Raw genomic sequence first — 19,000 nt, 5'->3', positions numbered from 1 at the left:
ATTATATTCTCTGCCAACCTGTTTCTGTTATAATTACTGAATAGGTTAGGTTAAGGCTATAGATTCTTGTATACTTTTACTTACCGTTCACCTGACACAGTGTGACACCCCGTCTTACACCCTCAGTGTAGGTCCTCGGTCCTCGTGAGGTTGCCTGCACAGACTCTTAAGGGACCTCAGAGAACCTCAATAGATTTCTGATCGGGAGAGGCTGCGCTCATGCTCACGTTGCGTATATGCACCGCACGACCATTGTACTTACCGCAGCGTTTCTGCGTTTCAGCGTTTGCAGAGCCAGTGTGTGTCCAGATTACAGATTCAGATCTAATCTGGTGCAGTGTGTCGTGACGGTTTGCACGAGCTGTACTTTGTCCGACAGACCCGGGCGTCCTGGCAGGACCAACTGATTTTTATATTTATATTAACACGAGGTCACAAGCTTTAAGCTGCATCCTACAACTACAACACAACCAGAAGTCTAACAATGACCGACGAGTCGAACGGCGAGTCTAGCTTCGAGTTCGTCGACAAGAAGCTGGAGGACTGCGGTAAGGTTTTATTTCCACTTATAGTCTTAATTATTCAATTTTCTCAATGTACCTACTGATACACAACTCTCGTATATCCCCCAATTTTTAAAAAATAACCTGTAATTCATATACCTAAACAAAGAGTATGATCAATCGCCAATGCTAATCAGCGCCAGGTGTGTTTTTATTATTTACCTTACTGCAAGTACTTGTAATATTGAAGCTTTCGTTATTTCAGGCCTTACAGCCTCTCACATGTGCAGATCTTGCATATGAGTTGACATTGCATTTATATATATTTTCAGATGCCTCAAATGCAACGGCTCCTGGGCCAGTACTATCTGCACCAGTTAGCACAGGCAATCTGTTATCCAACGTTGCACCACCAAGCGCACTTCCTACCTTTGTAACGAGTTCAGCACAAAATGTGTCATCTACTACACCAGAGGCAGTCAAGCCACCGAGTCTACAGTTACCCCAAGGTGTCCAGACAGCAGAGCCAAAGGCCGTAGACTCTCCTACAGACAAGGGGCCAGTGGTGTTGATAGCACCCGACAGTCCTACCATGGATACAGGGGCTCTGGCCGGCAGTCTGTTCTCGTGGGTGAAAGATACCGTTGCGAATAGCAGTGTTCTCAGCAAGGTAGCCGAAAAGGCCAAAAGCAGCGTCAACTCCATGATCACAACATTGGATCCACAAATGCGTGAGTTTATTTGTGAGTATATTTTGTGACTTTTTTTTGTCTTCCTCGTAGTTTTGGCACATGACTCATTGTCGTGTTTATCTCTCTAAAAATTTATAGTATTGTAACTTTTTAAATTTACATTTAAAATCCGGCTCTTATCTTCACTTTCATTTTGTTTTATTGATACAAAAAGCATTTTACAGCTATTCCAAAAAAAGCACACCCAATCTTTCCAACACGTGGAGCTTATTCTCACGTCTAATTTTAGCATCCAAAACTGGTTTACAAATCATGTCTTATTTTTAGAGTTTGAACTTAAACTTTGCTACTGGAAATGCTAAAGTGTTACAAGTTTAAGTGTCGAAAACGTCATTAACTTTGATGATTAGTTTATTATTGTATTTAATAATATGAAATGTATTAAGACTGAATGATTCTCGAGTTTATGAAACTTGTTCAGTAACAATACAGTGAAAAATTCATTTGAGTCACGAAAGATGATAACCCCAAAATTTACTTTCATGGGTTCAATTGTAGTATACAGATCATCAAAAGTTCTGATCCAATAAAAAATATGTTATTTGATTCCCACTGGTATTTCCGTGCATTTTTAGAATTCTACGTTTTAGATTCCGGAGGAGATATTGAGATCATTGTGGCTTCTGACAAAGATGTGACAGTATCTCCTGTTCGTGAGGCTTTTCAGAACGTTTTTGGGAATGCTACTGTTAAGTAAGTGCAATCACATATACTTTGATTATTGATAAGTAAAAACAATCCTCTTTTCTTCTACAAGATAAAAGAAATAGTATATTGTAGTTATTTTGAAAAGTACGGAAAAAGCTATGTAATTATTATTTTAGTATGACATATTTACCTACCCATGTATCTCAAGTATTGGTTTAAGTTAAATATTTTTTTCTAAATTTTTAGTTTAGTAACAAATTTTCTTTACTTCTATTAGAAGAAGGTTTTTATCACAAATAAAGTTGTAGATTCTTAATTTGATAGGAATTATTTAAAAATTGAGTTGATGAATTTTCGACGGATAACAAGTTAATCGATGTTGTAAGAAGTCTGCAAAAAATCTAAAGAAATCATCTCTGCGAGGAACAAAAATAAAGATTCAGAATACATAACTTCTAATATTCCGTTAGAGATTGTCCTTCTTGCTCTTTTTGTGTGTATACTCTTCCCCCCTTTCTGGCAAAGCTTAGAGTATTTTTGTGCCAGTGCAAGTGATTTTACTGTTACCAAACTCAGAAAAGTCTCAACAATTTTAGGCATCATAAATGTGATATTCTTAAACTTCTACATTTTAACCTTTAATCTATAATAGTATTTTCTATAATTGGTGCAGCATGTCACTAGGGCCGGCACCAGCTGTGCAAGACTCCTTTTTCTTGCCCTAGTTGAATGTGCTTCAAGTTAAAAAGTATATTTTTCTTACTGAGGTTGGAGAAACGTCTAAACGTAAAAATAATGCCCCAAGTAAAACACTTGAGTTTTCATACACATCATTTTTTATCTATTTGTTGCTGCTCATGCTACTAACACTACAAAAACAATCAAAATATTTACATAAACAATGTCTTATTGAACTTTAATATTTGCTGTAAATTTTGTTCAGCTATAAAATACGAGTCTGCCTAAGTAGGTAGCTAACGTGTTGCCTGCATGCGAAATATACCAAAAGCAAAGGCCTGAGGGTGGTCAAAAATTGAAACCAACCGTAACTCTCACTGAAATAAAAAAACCTCATGATTCGGGGAGATCCAAAATATTTTTGTCATATTACATTCTGGTGGAGAGTTATGTGGGTATTTAAGTAGTGCCATGTGGTCAATTCTATGATCCAGCCGCAGCTTGGACCAACAGGTGAAAAAAAAAGATCCACCGTCAAAGTGCTATTTGCGGCAAGATTAGAATTTATCTTAATCGAAAATTGTCCTTCAAAAAAATGGTTCCCTACTCAAAAGCAAATCCAGCCGCAACTTTGCCAGTTAGTTTTTAACGATTTATAATTTAACCAAAGTTGCGGTAGTTTTTGGGTTAAATAAAGGAGGTGAAATGACCGCTCATCTAACGCTAATCTTATCTAAAAATTCATCATTTATAATCGTAGACGAGGATTATAAATACGATTAGCGATTAATTTCCCCGCTTACTAAATCAACCAAAAAATTAATTAGTTTATTCAATCAAAAAATTACCGCAACTTTGGTTTTTGTCATAAATTAGTGTAAAAAATCAACTGGCAAAGTTGCGGCTGAATTTTTTTTTGTGTGGAGGGTCTATTTTTTGGTAGTTGGTTTTAAAGTAAAAGATATAAATTCTAATCTTGTCGCAAATGGCATTAAACTTTTCATTTTCTATCTGTTGGTCTAAGTTACGGCTTAAAAAAAATAATTCTATAGAAATATCACGATACCTAACTCCCTTAAAGAGAAAATGTAGAGAGTGCAGTTAGGGGAGAGCGATCATGCGGCGATCAAGGCATAAATTGCAAAAATAACTTGTCGATCTCTCTGAAAATTGAATATAATACATGCATGCCTTGCAACACAAAATAGCTGCAGTTATATATCTATCTTACAGATAGTTAATTCTGAAAAAAACATACACACCTAAAGTATCTAGCTGCCAGGGTATAATTCTTAAAAATAAATAATAATTGTTACTTATCTGACAAAAAGTTCTATTCTAGCAATAAGCTAGATAGTATTTGCTATCTACCTTTTAAGCAATGATAACAGATTGTTAAAACCGATAGCTCTTGATAATCTACACGAAATGAAGCTTTCAATGGAGAAGCACATCTACCTGGCAGTAGCTATACAGTATTGCTTTTTTTCTCAGTAGACGTAGAGTGTCATCACTTTTCAATGTGTGAATGTAACCAACATTGACAATTGCCATGACTCCAGTGTGCTACAAACAAAAACACTAGCAGACGACGCAGATGCTATATACACTCTCTACTCTCTCTCTCTCTCTCTCTCCCTTAGGTCCCTCAAATTCTATAGGCATGCATTGACCCCTCCCGTTCGTAAGCTGTTGGTTGAAAGCCTGGTGTTTCCTCACCTTGATTATGCCTGCGCGGTGTATACAGTTCTAGACGCAACGAGGAACTTAAAGCTCCAGAGAGCGCTCAATGCCTGTGTGCGCTTTGTTGTTGGTGGTCTCCCTAGAAGAGCGCACGTTACCCCGCATAGGCTCAAACTTCAATGGCTATCGGTGGCTAGAAGGCGACAACTTTCTATGGGCCTACTTGCGTTCAAAACCATCAAACATCAATGCCCTGACTACCTGTTCTCGCTTTTTTCGCTAACTGAGTATCGTCCGTTAACCCGAGTGCCTACCCGTCGAGCTTTGCCCCCCTTGCAAATACCGAACAACCGAACCAGCGCACACAGGCACTCAGAGATTCATTTCATGTACAGGCATCATACCTGCTGAATTCGCTTGCGCCCTTTTCCTTTGATTTGTCGCTCACTGCTTTCAGGACTTTGCTTTTTGATAGGCTGTTGGAGTTTGATATACACGACTGGGAGGTCCGAGTCGTGGAGGAGGGTCTGCCTACTGCTTAATAGTTATTATGTTTTTCTCTTCCCTCACAATATACCCTTTCCCGTGGCAAACTTGATATGATTATGATAATATTTACCCGCCTCTCAAACCTGACTTAGCCTTAGCACCGCTGTTACCGTGTGGGTACCTGTAAGCTGCTTATACGATATCTTGTGAACTTAGTATTACTTTATTTCTTGTTTATTTTTACAGTTTAGTCTATATTACCCGCTTTTTTGACCTTACCTTTGTTTGATTTGCTGAACTTGTATTTATATATTTGTTAATTTTCACCTATAGTGACTGCATCGTATGTTACGAGAGCAATTTTTTACTGCATCATGCTTTTCGTTAACTTTTGTACAATCCTGATAGGCCAGATGGGGTTTTACCCTAAGGTCATAAATAAAAACCTTCAACCTTCAACCTTCTCTCTTTATTGCTGCTTTTATGGCAAAAAGTTGGTTACCCATCAAGTGATGCCATGATAAGAGAGAAAAGATTATTTGATGTTTCGTCCCGGGAGCACGCCAAGACTCATCAGTAAGGCTGATGACGTGCTCTCTGCCTTAGACACCTATATCGGTGGGGATACCCTAGCTCAATCTTAAACGCCCTTATATATTAACCAACATAAAAATCCGGGCACTTGCGAGTAGGTTAACTTCAATGGTTGGACACCTAGCGGATGGTTGGAGAAAGACGGAGAGCAGTAGTGACCATGTGGTAGTGAGGGTCCCCACACCCTACAGACACTGACACCATCTCTGGTCGATCAAGAGGAAACAATATGCGGTGTTGCCATTTAGGGTCACTGCCTGGAAAGAAACACTTACACTTGGGTGTACTCGAGGCGCGCGCTTTAAGGTGGTTCTTCACCTAACCCATTTACTTAAACTTACAGGGAAACTTTGAGGGATTGTTATTAAAGTTATAAGGCATCTTCTCTTAAAATTTCAAGTCCCTTTATCAGGCAAATTTTTGAAAACAAGTCAGTCAAAAAATACACTTTTAACATGTATTCTTATGTAAGTTACTTTTCCATACTACGATATCATGTAATATCTCGTAAAGTAGACTTAAGATCGTAATAGAAAAAGTTTGTAGTGAAAGAAGAACTTTTCAGCTTTCTAATAATATGACAAAAGTTTGGGCTAATCAGGAAAATAGTATACGATATTTAATCGTAAACGTAATCAGTTATTGATCAGCGAGAGCGAAATGTCTGCCGTGTAAACGAGCAGACGCTCGGACCGCGCGCGCAAATTTAAAATGACTCACTTACTAATATGGCAATAAGACAATCAGTAAAATTATTTTATGATTAATATTTATTGAAAATGAAAATTAGAGTTTATTTTTGTGTTAAAAACGTACATAAGGTAATCATAACAAGAAGCATATCAATATTTCGGATGCATCGGACAATAAAAACAAAAGTGAAGGGGTTACGTTTGTGCGGCAGACGACGCACAACGCACGACGCTCGACGATTGTATATATTCGCTCCGAGCATGACACGCAGCGCCGCCCTCGGTGTCAGAATCGCGCAATACCGTACCCCCGTATGATTAAATCGTAACACTGTCGCTTATAGGAGAAAGTATTATTTATTGAATAAGACGTACATACTGCTATCGCGTAAATATCAGCACCCTAAAAAATGGATATGATTATCCAAACAGGCTCTAGAAGTATAAGTTGCAACATAGTTTTTAATAATGAAACGCTGAAAAAAGCTAAAAAATTAGTAGAGAGTGGGCACGTTGCCTACGTACAGGAATATGTAAATAAAGGAGTCGGTCATCTGATCAATTGCTATGTTGTGAGACAAACATCTGTCAGCTTAAATCCATACAAAGTAGAATTATCTGTAAGTACATTATTGCCTATGCTTGACAAATGTAGGTTATGGTAACATATACACAAACTGCCATCAGGACTGTAAAATTTTCATGATAATTTTACTTATAATTAATAATAATAATCAAAAAAATTCCGTAGGTTAGGTATGAACTTTTGTCTCCTAACTGCCCTAATCCATAGCTCCTTCTGTTTTGTTTCATAGGGTCTACTTGGGAATTTATACAGCACCACCCCCTGCTTTTCTTTCTTGTTGCAATTAACAACGCAACACTGTCTCGTACGCATTTCGTTACTTTGTATTCGTAAACACTGATTCAGATTATATAGCTAGCGGCAGCCTAAGTCGACTGCTTGGAGTTCTTGCTCTCACGTATACAACATTACAGATAAGTATGTGTGTTGTGTACTATATGACAGATGATATTTAATAACCCATTATTTAAAATTTCGGGCGATTTGAAGTGCCTAGCAAAATTATTTATCCGTATTATAGACCCGGTTTGGCTAAATAACATTTTTTTTCCGCCTTCGATTTCTCAACTAATTACTTTAAATGAAATAATATCTTTTCTCACATAAGACAACGCTTACTGTACGATTCATGGGGGTACGGGTTCGCCAACTTTGCTCACCTACAGCGCTGCAGTCGTTTTTTTTATCCCCTCCAACCTGATGCACGGAGCGAATACATGCATATGCAGTTATACATGCAAAAATCGGTGTCAACGTCTGCTTGAGTAGGAGCGTACGTGCAATTTTCAGAACCTTGCGTCAAAAAAAATTTTTTTTACAACTCTTACTCTGACTTTATTAGCTCGTTTATTTATATGTAAATGCAATGATATTAAAGTCAAGTGCCAGTACAACATATTTTATGTTGCAAATAATACGCTAATCGAAAATTAGAAAACCACTAGGGTCCCGTGTCGCTTTGATACGGCACCATCGTGAAGAACCACCTTAAGGTTGTTCGCCAGCGGGTTCGTTCATGATAGTACTTAGTATCACGACTTGGCGCTTTCTCAACAGTGTTGGCAGGGGCCGTACCATATAACTATTTTTCTGTACATCGGCCTATGTTATAACATAGGCCCGCGAAGCTAAAAAAAGTTATATGGTACGGCCCCAGAGAGGATCTTCGCATACCCCCACTGCTATCGGAACTTTCCGTTGAAAAAGTTCCGAAGCCAATCAGAGCAGAGCTACAGCAGGAGTGTAGGGGAGGACTTCTTTCTCCTATGAATAATAACGCAAGCGCCTATCCCCACATAACCCAGGGCGCTTACTGGCTGCTTTCATTATTTATAATACATAAAATAATAACATAAGTGCTAATCCCCACACAACCTGGGGTGTTTACTGGTTGCCTTGATTATTCATATTAGGTAAAATAATAACGCAAGCACAAATCCCATAATTATAAACAACCAAAGCGACCAGTAACCACCCCAGGTTGTGTGGGGATACGCGCTTGCGTTATTATTTTATTAATCACAAATAATTAAAGCAGCTAGTAAGTGCCCCGGGTTGTGTGAGGATAGGCGCTTGCGTTATTTTATTTTTTATAAATAATCAAAGCAGCCTGTACGTGCCCTGGGTTGTGTGGAGATTGGCGCTTGTGTTATTATATTTATTTCATCAATAATTTAGGCAGCCAGTAAGGGCCCTGGGTTGTGTGGGGATTGGCGCTTGTGTAATTATTTTATTTATTATGAATAATTAAAGCGACCAGTAAGCGCCCCAAATTGTGGGGTGATTGTTGCTTGTTTTATTATATTTATTTTATCAATAATCAAAGAGACCAGTAAGCGCCCTGGTTTGTATGGGGATAGGCGCTTGCGTTATTATTCATAGGAGAAAAAAGTCCTCCCCTACACTCCTGCTGTAGCTCTGCTCTGATTGGCTTCGGAACTTTTCCAACAGAAAGTTCCAAAGGTGGTGGGGGTATGCGAAGACCCTCTTTGCCAACACTGTTTCTCATTGCAGTACGCATCAGTCTTTGTATAACGTCTGTTATATGTAATAGCCTCATCTGTATATCTATATACATGGCATCCATATTCACAATAAAACCATGATCCTTTTCCGTTCAATATCCGAACAAAAGCTACGCTAACTCCCTATTTATTGATTACGAGAAAAAATCTTGTGATCTTAGCTATAAGTCTGTTATTTATTTTTTTTTTACTGCTGTGAGTGTAATTAAATATAACATTTATTTATTTATTAGTTTTTAACCAATTAGGTCCAGAAAACGGACTCAGTATAGTGGTCAATACAAACGAAATTGTAGCATTTCCTTAATCCTAAGGTTTTCTACCTTTACATAATTTACATATTATTTATACTTTACGTTCTTGACAGAAAGTAATTTAAATCACAGTCCCAATTTTGTTTACTAATTCTACAATCTTTTCACTTCTTATACAATAACTTTCAATACTCCATCTATATTACTTGCTACTACATACATATGAATATTCATCCAGCGCTTGTTATAGTTTTCGGCCCTTTTTTCTCATACAAATGACTTAATCTACCCCACATTTTTGCAATTTTACACGAGCAACCTCCTTTACCATTTTTTGTACATCTAGCTCTCCGTTCATTAGGTTACATACCTTGTTTTCCTTTACAATTCTACATTCCTTTATTAAATGTTTCAAACTTCCTTCTTTACAATTACACAATTTGCATAGCCTTTTATCCTTTTCTAACCAATACCTATTTCCTCCATCCAGATTCCCACATCTGGCTTTTGTCACATGACTTATTCGAATCCCCCTGATTTGCTTGCTTAAATACTCCTCCCTTCCAATCCCCATAATATCCTTATACCTAGGGTTGTACTTTGAGATTTTAATTTTAGCTTCCGTTACCTGATTGCTTATATCACTCATACACTCTCTTATCCTATCCTCTACTAATATGCCTTGACTTCTCCATATCTCTAATTATTTTTCACTATACCCTAGATTGTTAAGAAATATATTCCTTTCCTTTTTTAACATCCCTCCTGTCTCGTTTTCATACGCTTCCTTATAGCACAGTTTCGTGAGCCTGTCCTCCCCCTACTTGAACATTTTTTCATTAAACCTTGTTGCTACTTTTCCAATATGTACGCATAGCTTTTCTAAACCTGTTTCTTTCAACGATAGCAGTCCATTTGAATTCTTTCCAAAACTTTCCACTCTCTCCACCCAAAGATTTCGGCCCCGTAACTTATTGTTCTCCTAACTAGATAATCAAGGCCAACAACACTGTCATCTGCGTATGCTAGCGGCCACACCCTTACTTTATTAATCAAAATTCCTCCTACGTTCCTTTTTTTTTAATACATTTTCTAACTCGGGAATTTAGATGCAAAATAGAGCCGGGCTTAACAGACATCCCTGTCTGAAACCTTTTAAAGTCCAAAATTCACCCGAAAGCCCCTCGTTACCCTGAATCCTTACCTTTATCTCAGTGTATAATTCTTCGATTCTACTTATTAAATTTTTACTCAATCCCCTTCTACTCAATATTACCCACAGTTTTTCCCTGTTCACCGTGTCAAATGCTGCTTTAAAGTCTACAAACAGTGCAAATACTTTATCTTTCCCTCTTATCAAGTCTTCCCTTTGCACTATATGATTCAAAATGAAAATATTATCTACAGTCAATCTACCTTTCCGAAACCCCGCCTGCCTCTCCGGTAGCACCCTCTTTTCTTCCATTTCTGCTAACAGCTTCACTTTTAGTATCTCTGTATGCAACTTATAATCCGTAGGAAGCAAGGATATTCCTCTGTAGTTTTTTTGGGACATTACTGTCCCCCTTTTTATACAAGGGGACTACTACCGCTGTTTTCCAAGCTTCTGGAACCCCTTCCCCCTTCATACCTTATTTAGTAACCCCCTTAACCCATCCTTAACTCCTGTCCCGGCGTAGATCCAAGCTTTGTTCGGTATCCCATCGTGCCCCGCTGCCTTTTTTCTTTTTAAATTCCTAATTGCCGTATCTACATCTGCGTTACTTATGCCCTCTTCTTCATCCCTATTAACTCGTTTTCCCATAAAACTACACATTTCTCTCTTTTGCCTCCTAGAAGCTCCCTAAAATGTTCTTCCCATGCGTTTAATTTTATGTGATTGACAACATTCTTCCTTTTTTTCTAAATTTATAGAGATATTTCCAAACGTCACTCTCGTACTTAATGTTTCTCAGCTCTTTGGCCTGTCTTTTTTTCAAATCTCTTTCCTTTTCCCGGCACATTTCTTTCCATTCTTTCCTGGCCTTAAAATATTCTTGTTTTTCTACCCACCCCTTTTTCCACCTACTCAACAGCCTTTTTGCCTTCCTCTTTTTATTTTTCAGTCTCTGTCCTACCAAATCCTGTGACCTAATTTCTTTTCCCTGATAATTAACTCTTTTTTAATCATGGTACCCATTACATGCTCGTTTAGTTTTCTCCACAACTCCTCTATTCCTCCTGTGCTAACACCTATACTTTCTTCTGTTCCTACCTTGTATAATTTAATACTCTTCTCCATCCATGTATACACCTCTTTTTTGCTAATTCTTTGTTTTCTGCTTTCGTTAGCTTCTTGGCCGTCTATAACCCCACCCCCTACTGATACTTCTAGCGGCATATCGTGCGACTCAATCCTATTTCCTACTTTAAATCCTTGAACAAACTCAAACATTTCTTATAAATAAAGTTCAATTTATATTGGATTCGGTAGGAATCCACAACCTTTCTATTCTCGACCAGCATGTAAGTACGATTTTCCTACCACTTTTTCGCCAAATTTGACACGCTAAGGGGGTATGAAATTTTGAGAGTAAGTACTTTGAGACTTCAATAACAACCTCTCAAAATTTCATTAAGTTCGTGATACTTTAGTTTCCTGGCAAACCACTTTAAGGTAGTTCTTCACGTAATCCATTTACTTTAAAGTAGTCTATCACCCATCACTTTTTAAATTCAGTTACTTTGGAAAAAATGCAAGTCATTGATTAAATTTTTCTATTTGGAATAAATTATAAAAAAATATTCCTTCCACATTGCTTTTCGAGATACTTAATAAAGTTGCAAGTTTAAAATTTGAACGCAGGTTACAATGGGACTTTTCGAATGCAAGCAAAAAGAGCTACTTAAGTAACTAGGAAAATTCTGAGAAATATACCGTTAAAAAATTTACAATTCATACTATTTTATACATTTTTGAAACTGTTGGGTCACCAGTATAAATAGACAGTAGTGAATCATTTAACAATGGTCATGTACTTTTCTGCATACGTGAATGTCTCAAACATAAGGCAACAAAACAGCCGCAAGTATATGGTCATATGCAAGTGTGTGTGTGTGTACATCATATGTATATAACGATCGCGAGCATGTTGCCATATCTCAGCCTGTAGGTGATAGTTTATCGTAACTTACAGTAAAACTGGAAGGGTTTGTAATAAAGGTATAAGGCATCTTCTCCCAAAATTTCAAGTCCCTTTATCAGGCAAATTTTCGAAAACGAATCAGTTAGAAAATGCACTTGTAACATAAACTCTTATGAAGGTTAGTTTTCCATTCTACTATATAATGTAATATCTCGTAAAGTAGACTTAAGATCGGAATAAAAAAAGTTCGTGGTAAAAGAAAACTTTTCAGTTTTATAAAAATATATCAAAAATTCGGGCGTATCAGGAAAGTAGTATAGGATTTTTAATCGTAGAAGTAAACATTTATCGATCAGCAAGAGTGAAATGTCTGCCGTATAAACGAGCAGACGCTTGGATTGCACGTGCCAATTTAAAATAATCCACTTACTAATATGGCAATAAGTTAATCAGTAAAATCATATTATGATTAATATTTATTAAAAACGATAATTAGAAAGTAGTGATTGGTTTCACCGTTAAATATTATTTAAAAGTAGGGTTATCCAGAGCATAAAAAAAAGTATTACCATACAAAACGTGTGTAACGTTTATTTCTGTGTTAAAAAAGTACATAAGATAATGATAACAAGAATCATATCAATATTTAGTTTTAAATTTATTAATAACTCATGAGTAATGGAAAGTAAGTACTTATGATAATGAACCATGACTAGAAACATAAACTATTTCACTGACTAATAACCATAGAGATTAATATCTATACTGATAACAAAAACAAAGGTTAAGGCGTTAAGTTTGTGCGGCGGACGACGCTCGACGATTGTATTGACCAGGTGCACGTCATGCAGCGCCACTCTTGGTGTCAAAATCATGCAACTGCGGGTACCCACATTATACGTCAACAGTACACACCGATGCACACTTTTAGTAATTATTAATTAATTAGGAAAAAATTAGTATTAGAATAAATTAGTAATTAGTAATTTATTTATCTGATAATAGATGTAATCATAAAAACAGGCTTTAGGAATATCACAGGCTCGATTTGTTTTAACTCTGAAGCTTTAAAAAGAGGTAAACAGTTGGTTAAAAGTAGTCATGTGTGCGATGTTACAGAATTTCAAAGTGATGGAGTTAGCAATTTGACAAGTGCCGTCGTAATAAGGCAGACCTCGGTTACTTCAGCTCCTTACAAAGTTAACCTGCATGTACATTTTAAACCCAAATATGCTTTGTTGGGTACAACCACCTCTTTTCCAGAGTTTTGAGCATCTGACTCTTGCACTAAAAGTTCACACAGGGGTCGAAGGGGCGTGAGTTTCGAAAAATCAAAAACGTCGTCCATGGGACTCCCAATGCAAATGGAATAAAACAAATTTGTAGTGAAAAAAGGCTGTCATAGTTAAGTCGAAGTCCCAAATAAAATTAAGCTCGACAAAATACAGATAAAACTTCAGGGCAAGTTCGAGAGCAAGTTGCCGGACAAGAACGAAAGAAAAAAATTTATCAAATAAGACATTCTATGACAGTAAATAATTACAACGTCCAGTGGTGGTACTGTCATATTTAAAAAAAAAAAAACAACGTTTCGGCCGTTTGAACAACGTTCCAACTCTTATCAGGTAAAAAAAGCTAAGACGTTGTCCAAACGGCTGAAACAATGTTTTTGTTTTAATAAATACAAAAATATAACAGTACCACCATTAGACGTTGTTTTTAATGAGAAATGAAATTATAAATCGGATTTTTACCACTCGCCTTACAAAGCTTTTCAATTTATTTACTAGACGTCACAACTTTTTTCAGCCCTAAGTCGGGCTATACACTAATACAAATACAAAAACTGATACAAGTTTGTTGAAGTATTGCCAAAATATAAATTTTCCTAACAAAGTCGAAGTTATTAGTTTGTTGTTCTTAGTAGATATTGAAGGGTTTGTAAGTGAACTAGTCGTTCAGTTTGCTGTCTAAATGTGGTAGGGTATCAAATGTGTTTTCACATCGTATATATATAATATACACATATAATTTTTGCACGTTAATTCCGAAGAAACAGTGTTACCTCTACTAAAAACCGTGTTCCCTATTTTTTCTTTATAGTACATAAGATTGCGAGAAAAAATTAACCCAGGCTCAAGATTGTGCCTAAAAAAAAATTATTTAATAATCAGGGGAAAAAGGGATATTTTGTAAGTGTATGTATATGTATATATTAGACACTTCTTTTGTTTATTCCTTCTTTACCACAAAATTGGGACTTCTTGTCCAAAAAGCCATTTAGTGATACATTAATAGGTAGCCCCAAAAGTGAATATTTTTAACGATACATTTATACAAATTTGTTTGTGAAAATTTTTGTAATTCTAATGTTTGTGAAAAATTATTAAAAAGAATACTTATTATTAGTGTTTTCTTAATTACAGAGGAGCGCAAACAGCATCAGCATTTGAAGCTGCTCAACCAGTAGGTTTCGAGGCAGGAATAAAGGCTGCCCAAGAGAGAATAATTGCTGCACGCAATACATCATTGATTCCAGCAGACATTCCCGTAGTAGCAGTGGAAAATTTCTTATTAGAAATTGGTCATAATAAATGGTTCGATCTTGGAGTTATCATCTTAGAAGACCTCAAACAGAATATCAACCTCCAAACTTTTACACAAATGACGCCCGTGCCTAGTCAAATTGTCGAAACAGCAAAAGAAACACCATCCACAAATACAAAAAGTGGCTTAACTGTGACGATTGACAGCTTGATGGGTGCTACATTGCAAGCAAGTATCCATTTCAATATCCCTGTCATTTAAAACGTTTATCTTCATTTTTTTTTTTTTTTTTTTAACTGATTGCTGAATTTTATAAAAGCTTAGATTTTTTAAAATTTAGTTAAGTAAGCGAGTTTTCTATCGATTTTTGTAAGCATGTTTTTTCAATCATTTTTTAACCCCGCTGATCACAAATAATAACAAAAAAGTGAGAAGTTAAATACAGCAAAAATATAAGCGATCAACATCCATGCAAATCAATGTGCTAAACTTGTTTTGATCATTTTCGAAAATTTTTTGAAGTACATTTACGACCTAAGACCGAAAAAAAAAAGAAAGTTTTAAATTAATTGCTATCTAAAATAAAAACTATTTCTCCAATCAAAGGTGTAGTAAACGTTTAAATATCTTGGAATAAGCTCCGAGAAAAGTACAAATATTTACCTACTAAAAAAATGTAAGATTCAACTAAAAACAGTTAATAATTTTATACAGAAAAGTAAGATGTATTTATGTAACACTCGTAAAACAACAGTAGCAATAACAGTACACTGCAGACCACTTAATTTTTTTGTGATGTCACTCACAATTTAGAGTTGATCCTAATCAACTCTACACACTTTTTGATTTCTTTGAGAAACATTCCGAATAAATTAACTGATCTCAGGTGTACATGTAATAGTAGATAAACAGATAGTGGTATTTTGTTTCAACAAATCGCAATAAGAAATGATGAGTTCAACTTTAAAATTAAGCACAATATTTTATTAACTAAATTTAGCAAAAATTCGCGTGAAAACTATATTTAAGAATATATGGCATAATTCACTAAGTACTTTCAACTTTTCAATAATTCAATAGTCACATGCATAGGGGTATGTCAGTTTATGGTAAATTCAGTAAGCAAAAACTGCTGCCGGAAAATATACTTCATATATAAATATTTACAAACTCTTCTTTCTCCTGGTTCGCTTGTTGTCACCCCGATGATCAATCCTCGGCCGGTGTACTTTGAGGTCTCGTGGGGGGAGAGGGGTGTTCAGGAAAAATGAAAGTACACTGCAAGGGTGTTGTTTTAATGGACAGTGATATTTATAGCTGTGGGTGGAGGAGAGGCTGATCGGACGGTGGAGGGAGGGGCACGGGCGGTATAGGAGAGGTAGTAGGGGCGGTGGATGGTGTGGACTACTCGGGCAGTAACGTCAGGGGAAGGGGCCTCTTCCGGATGCTGTGACGTCGGATGGTACTGACGACTCCCTTCCTTTCTGACCGCGAATCGAGCTCCGACGTCATCAGGATGGGTCCGAAAGGTGTAGGTGACAAGCCCAACGTACAGCGCGAGAGGAAGATGATCAGGCATGAACGTGTATTTCTTATCAGTGGATGTAGCGGATCGCGTATCCCGTTTAACTGCAACCAACGTTGGCTTACTCGACGCATTTCCTTGCCAAGGAATTCAGCCAGCTTATGAATTTAAGTTTGAGATTTTTAGGATAGTATGTAAATGGGTTTCAATAATAACAAAACTTTAAATTTAATACATATATATTTTTGGTAGCTTAAAAAAAAATACACAAGAATTTCATGGTTATTGATTTTTTTTTCTTCAATATATCATATCCATCTTTATTAGGATAAGAGCGAATATTTCCGGAATAATTATTTCCCTTCACTTTTGGTTGAGATGCCTCAACGTGCTTTTCTAAAAGAGGTTTTCGGCTATTTTTATCTTCCTCTTCCTCCTCCTTACTGAGGCTCTCATATTTTGGTTTGCTAAAGATCGGACCCATGTTGTTGATGTTGACTGCTCAATCGTCACAGCATAACTGAAGCAATATGCAAATTCTCATCAGCTTATAAGACGGCGCTAATTTCTTTGTATTACCACATGGCAAGATGTACTTTAATTTTTTGATCTTAAATTTTATGCTTACTTTATTCTTTTTTTTTTGCCTACACATGGTCATCGTTTTTGATACCAACATTAGTATTAGTTCCAGAGTCACTATCAGTATCAGTATCAGTATCATTAGCATTCATTCCATCAACAGTATCCCAACTGGGAAGCGTTTTAGAAAATTTCTTCTTATAACTATTAAGCGCGTCTAAAAAACATTCTGAGTCTGGTTCAATGCTACTTTCCACCAAAGAGCAAAGCCACAATTTTATTTGATGAGCTTTACTAAGTGCGCAATATTGCTTTCTACGTAGACTTTTTTGTACATCATGAGTGCCACACATTAACGCCTTTGTTGAATATCCCATATTAAGAATGTGACGCGATGGCACCATATACTACTGAATGTTAATCACAGTACGCCCTATGGTCGATTCTAAATAAGTGGCTGTATTATCTACATAAACGTAAATTCGATGTGCATTTTTTGCTACGGTGTACAAATGTTGCTGTAATTTTCTAATAGAACAATCACCCTCGAACCAGCGAAGCCCATGCATTCCTTTAATCAACAAAACCTTTAATCTCAATAACATAATCCTCGTAAAAATCCATTTTTATTTTGCAGCTCAAAAGCGTCGTACTAACTGCGATATAAACGCGTATCCGTCGCGTTTGATGCTGCGTGATGAACTCGGCAGGACTCTGCACTAAAGTTAGTTTATATACACGTTAGTGTAGGCACTGCGCAAGTGTGTGTTTTATCAGAATGAATCATCGGTTCTTAATATTTTAATCTTAAACTAGTTTTGAGGGAAAGGCTACATAAATAATAACAACAAAATAATTCAATACATTTATTTATGACAATTGAAAAAAAAAAAAAAAAAACAGTTTCATTGAGTTTTTTTTTTATTATACATCTTCTTCAGAATCAGTAACATCTTCCCATTCCATATAAAAGTAGAATTTTTTCATTCGTTTGACATTGTGGGTGACACACAGATCTGTACGCACCATTATGGTGAGGACATGCAGTAGCTAATGTTGGGAGTTCAAACTGTGGATAATCAACCATATCATTAACTTGAAAATTAAACCTTTCGAGCCACCTTTTCTTCACTTCTCCAATCACAAAAATCTTCTTAGCATCTTTGAGATTCTCCCGAAGAACATTACCAATTTCTGTGTAGTTAATAACACCTGATTGCTAATCTAATCCATGATAGGATAGCTCAAGCCATAAATTTTCACGTTTGTATTTATCATTTAGTTTGCGCCGAGAAAATGGCGGCTTGAAGAGAAATACTTGAGGCTCATCATCTCCATAGAGTGGAAGAATCGCCAACTCTTTAAGCAAATAATCGTTGCCAGGCTTCTTGAAGCCCTGCATGTCCACCATGTATTCCATCATGATAAAGACTGACTTCACTGCTAGTATTTTTTTTTTTAATTTTATATACGTGCTGAAACAAGTTTTCTCACGTTACCACTAATGGGATTGTACTCTACGATGCGATCGTGTAGAATGAGATAGTAAGCAGGTATATTTTCCGGAAAATTCTCTCGTGCTTCTAACTTGGAGCGCACGTCCACTGGCGCGCTTTTCAAAGCTTCATTCTGCTTAGAGCAGTCAATTACAATAAGAGGCATGTGTATGATGAAATCTTTTTTATTCAGCATAAGTTCTGGTTCTTTCCCGTAATAGTTGGCTTGAAAATTCTTATACATATCATATAATGTTGAAGACTGATTTTTATTAATATCAAGATAAAGATTTCCATAAGGATAGTACTGTGAGTTTAAGAAAAGCTTTACATTGCTGATATTACAGTGATCAAAAAGACTGGCATTAGAAGCAGGATCATTTTTTCTCTTATTCTGAAAGTCCAAAATAACGAAACGAGGCTTTTCCAACTGATTGGAAGTTTTGACAGTCCACACATGCTTAGAAGTTTTTGGCAAAAGAGGATACTCATACAACTCCCAACTGCGGAAACTCATAGAAATAGGCTTGTATTTTGCAATAACATCAAGCAAACGAATTTTTCGTCTGTCTGATGCAGTTATGCAAGGCACAAGCCACTCAATCTGAGTCAATTTAAGCTTATACTTTTCGAAAATTTGATTTTGAGGTACTTGTACAACGGCGCTAACATCATCTCTTGATATTGTGAGAATTAATTCATGTTTTGCATCAACCACAACTTTGCGATAGTCCTCAGCGAAACCAAATATCATACTCAGCCAAAGTATAAATTCCTAGAACAACTGTTGGAGCCCATAGATGGTGTAAAGTATTTTTATAC

At 36.4% G+C, this 19,000-nt stretch overlaps 1 protein-coding gene across 3 annotated transcripts in view; it reads left to right on the top strand.

The window, feature by feature from the left end:
- Positions 1 to 19,000, top strand: part of LOC106643864 (protein PRRC1-B) — a 94,309-nt gene that overhangs the window by 91 nt on the left and 75,218 nt on the right. Inside the window, exons 2-5 of one of the 3 annotated variants that reach the window (XM_089593962.1) lie at positions 284 to 548; positions 836 to 1,246; positions 1,846 to 1,948; positions 14,455 to 14,803. In XM_089593962.1, coding sequence (XP_089450088.1) covers positions 485 to 548; positions 836 to 1,246; positions 1,846 to 1,948; positions 14,455 to 14,803 — 927 coding nt within the window. In that variant the 5' untranslated portion in view covers positions 284 to 484. Of the gene's footprint in view, positions 549 to 835; positions 1,247 to 1,845; positions 1,949 to 14,454; positions 14,804 to 19,000 lie in introns of all 3 variants that reach the window. The other 2 variants (XM_089593965.1, XM_089593955.1) reach the window with 2 other exon arrangements.

The sequence above is a fragment of the Copidosoma floridanum genome, unplaced genomic scaffold (assembly GCF_036245765.1).
Source record: "Copidosoma floridanum isolate Cflo_tuat_1 unplaced genomic scaffold, Cflo_Japanese_pri ptg000001l, whole genome shotgun sequence".
Classification (NCBI taxonomy): domain Eukaryota; kingdom Metazoa; phylum Arthropoda; class Insecta; order Hymenoptera; family Encyrtidae; genus Copidosoma; species Copidosoma floridanum.
This window is presented reverse-complemented; position numbering and strand designations above follow the sequence as displayed.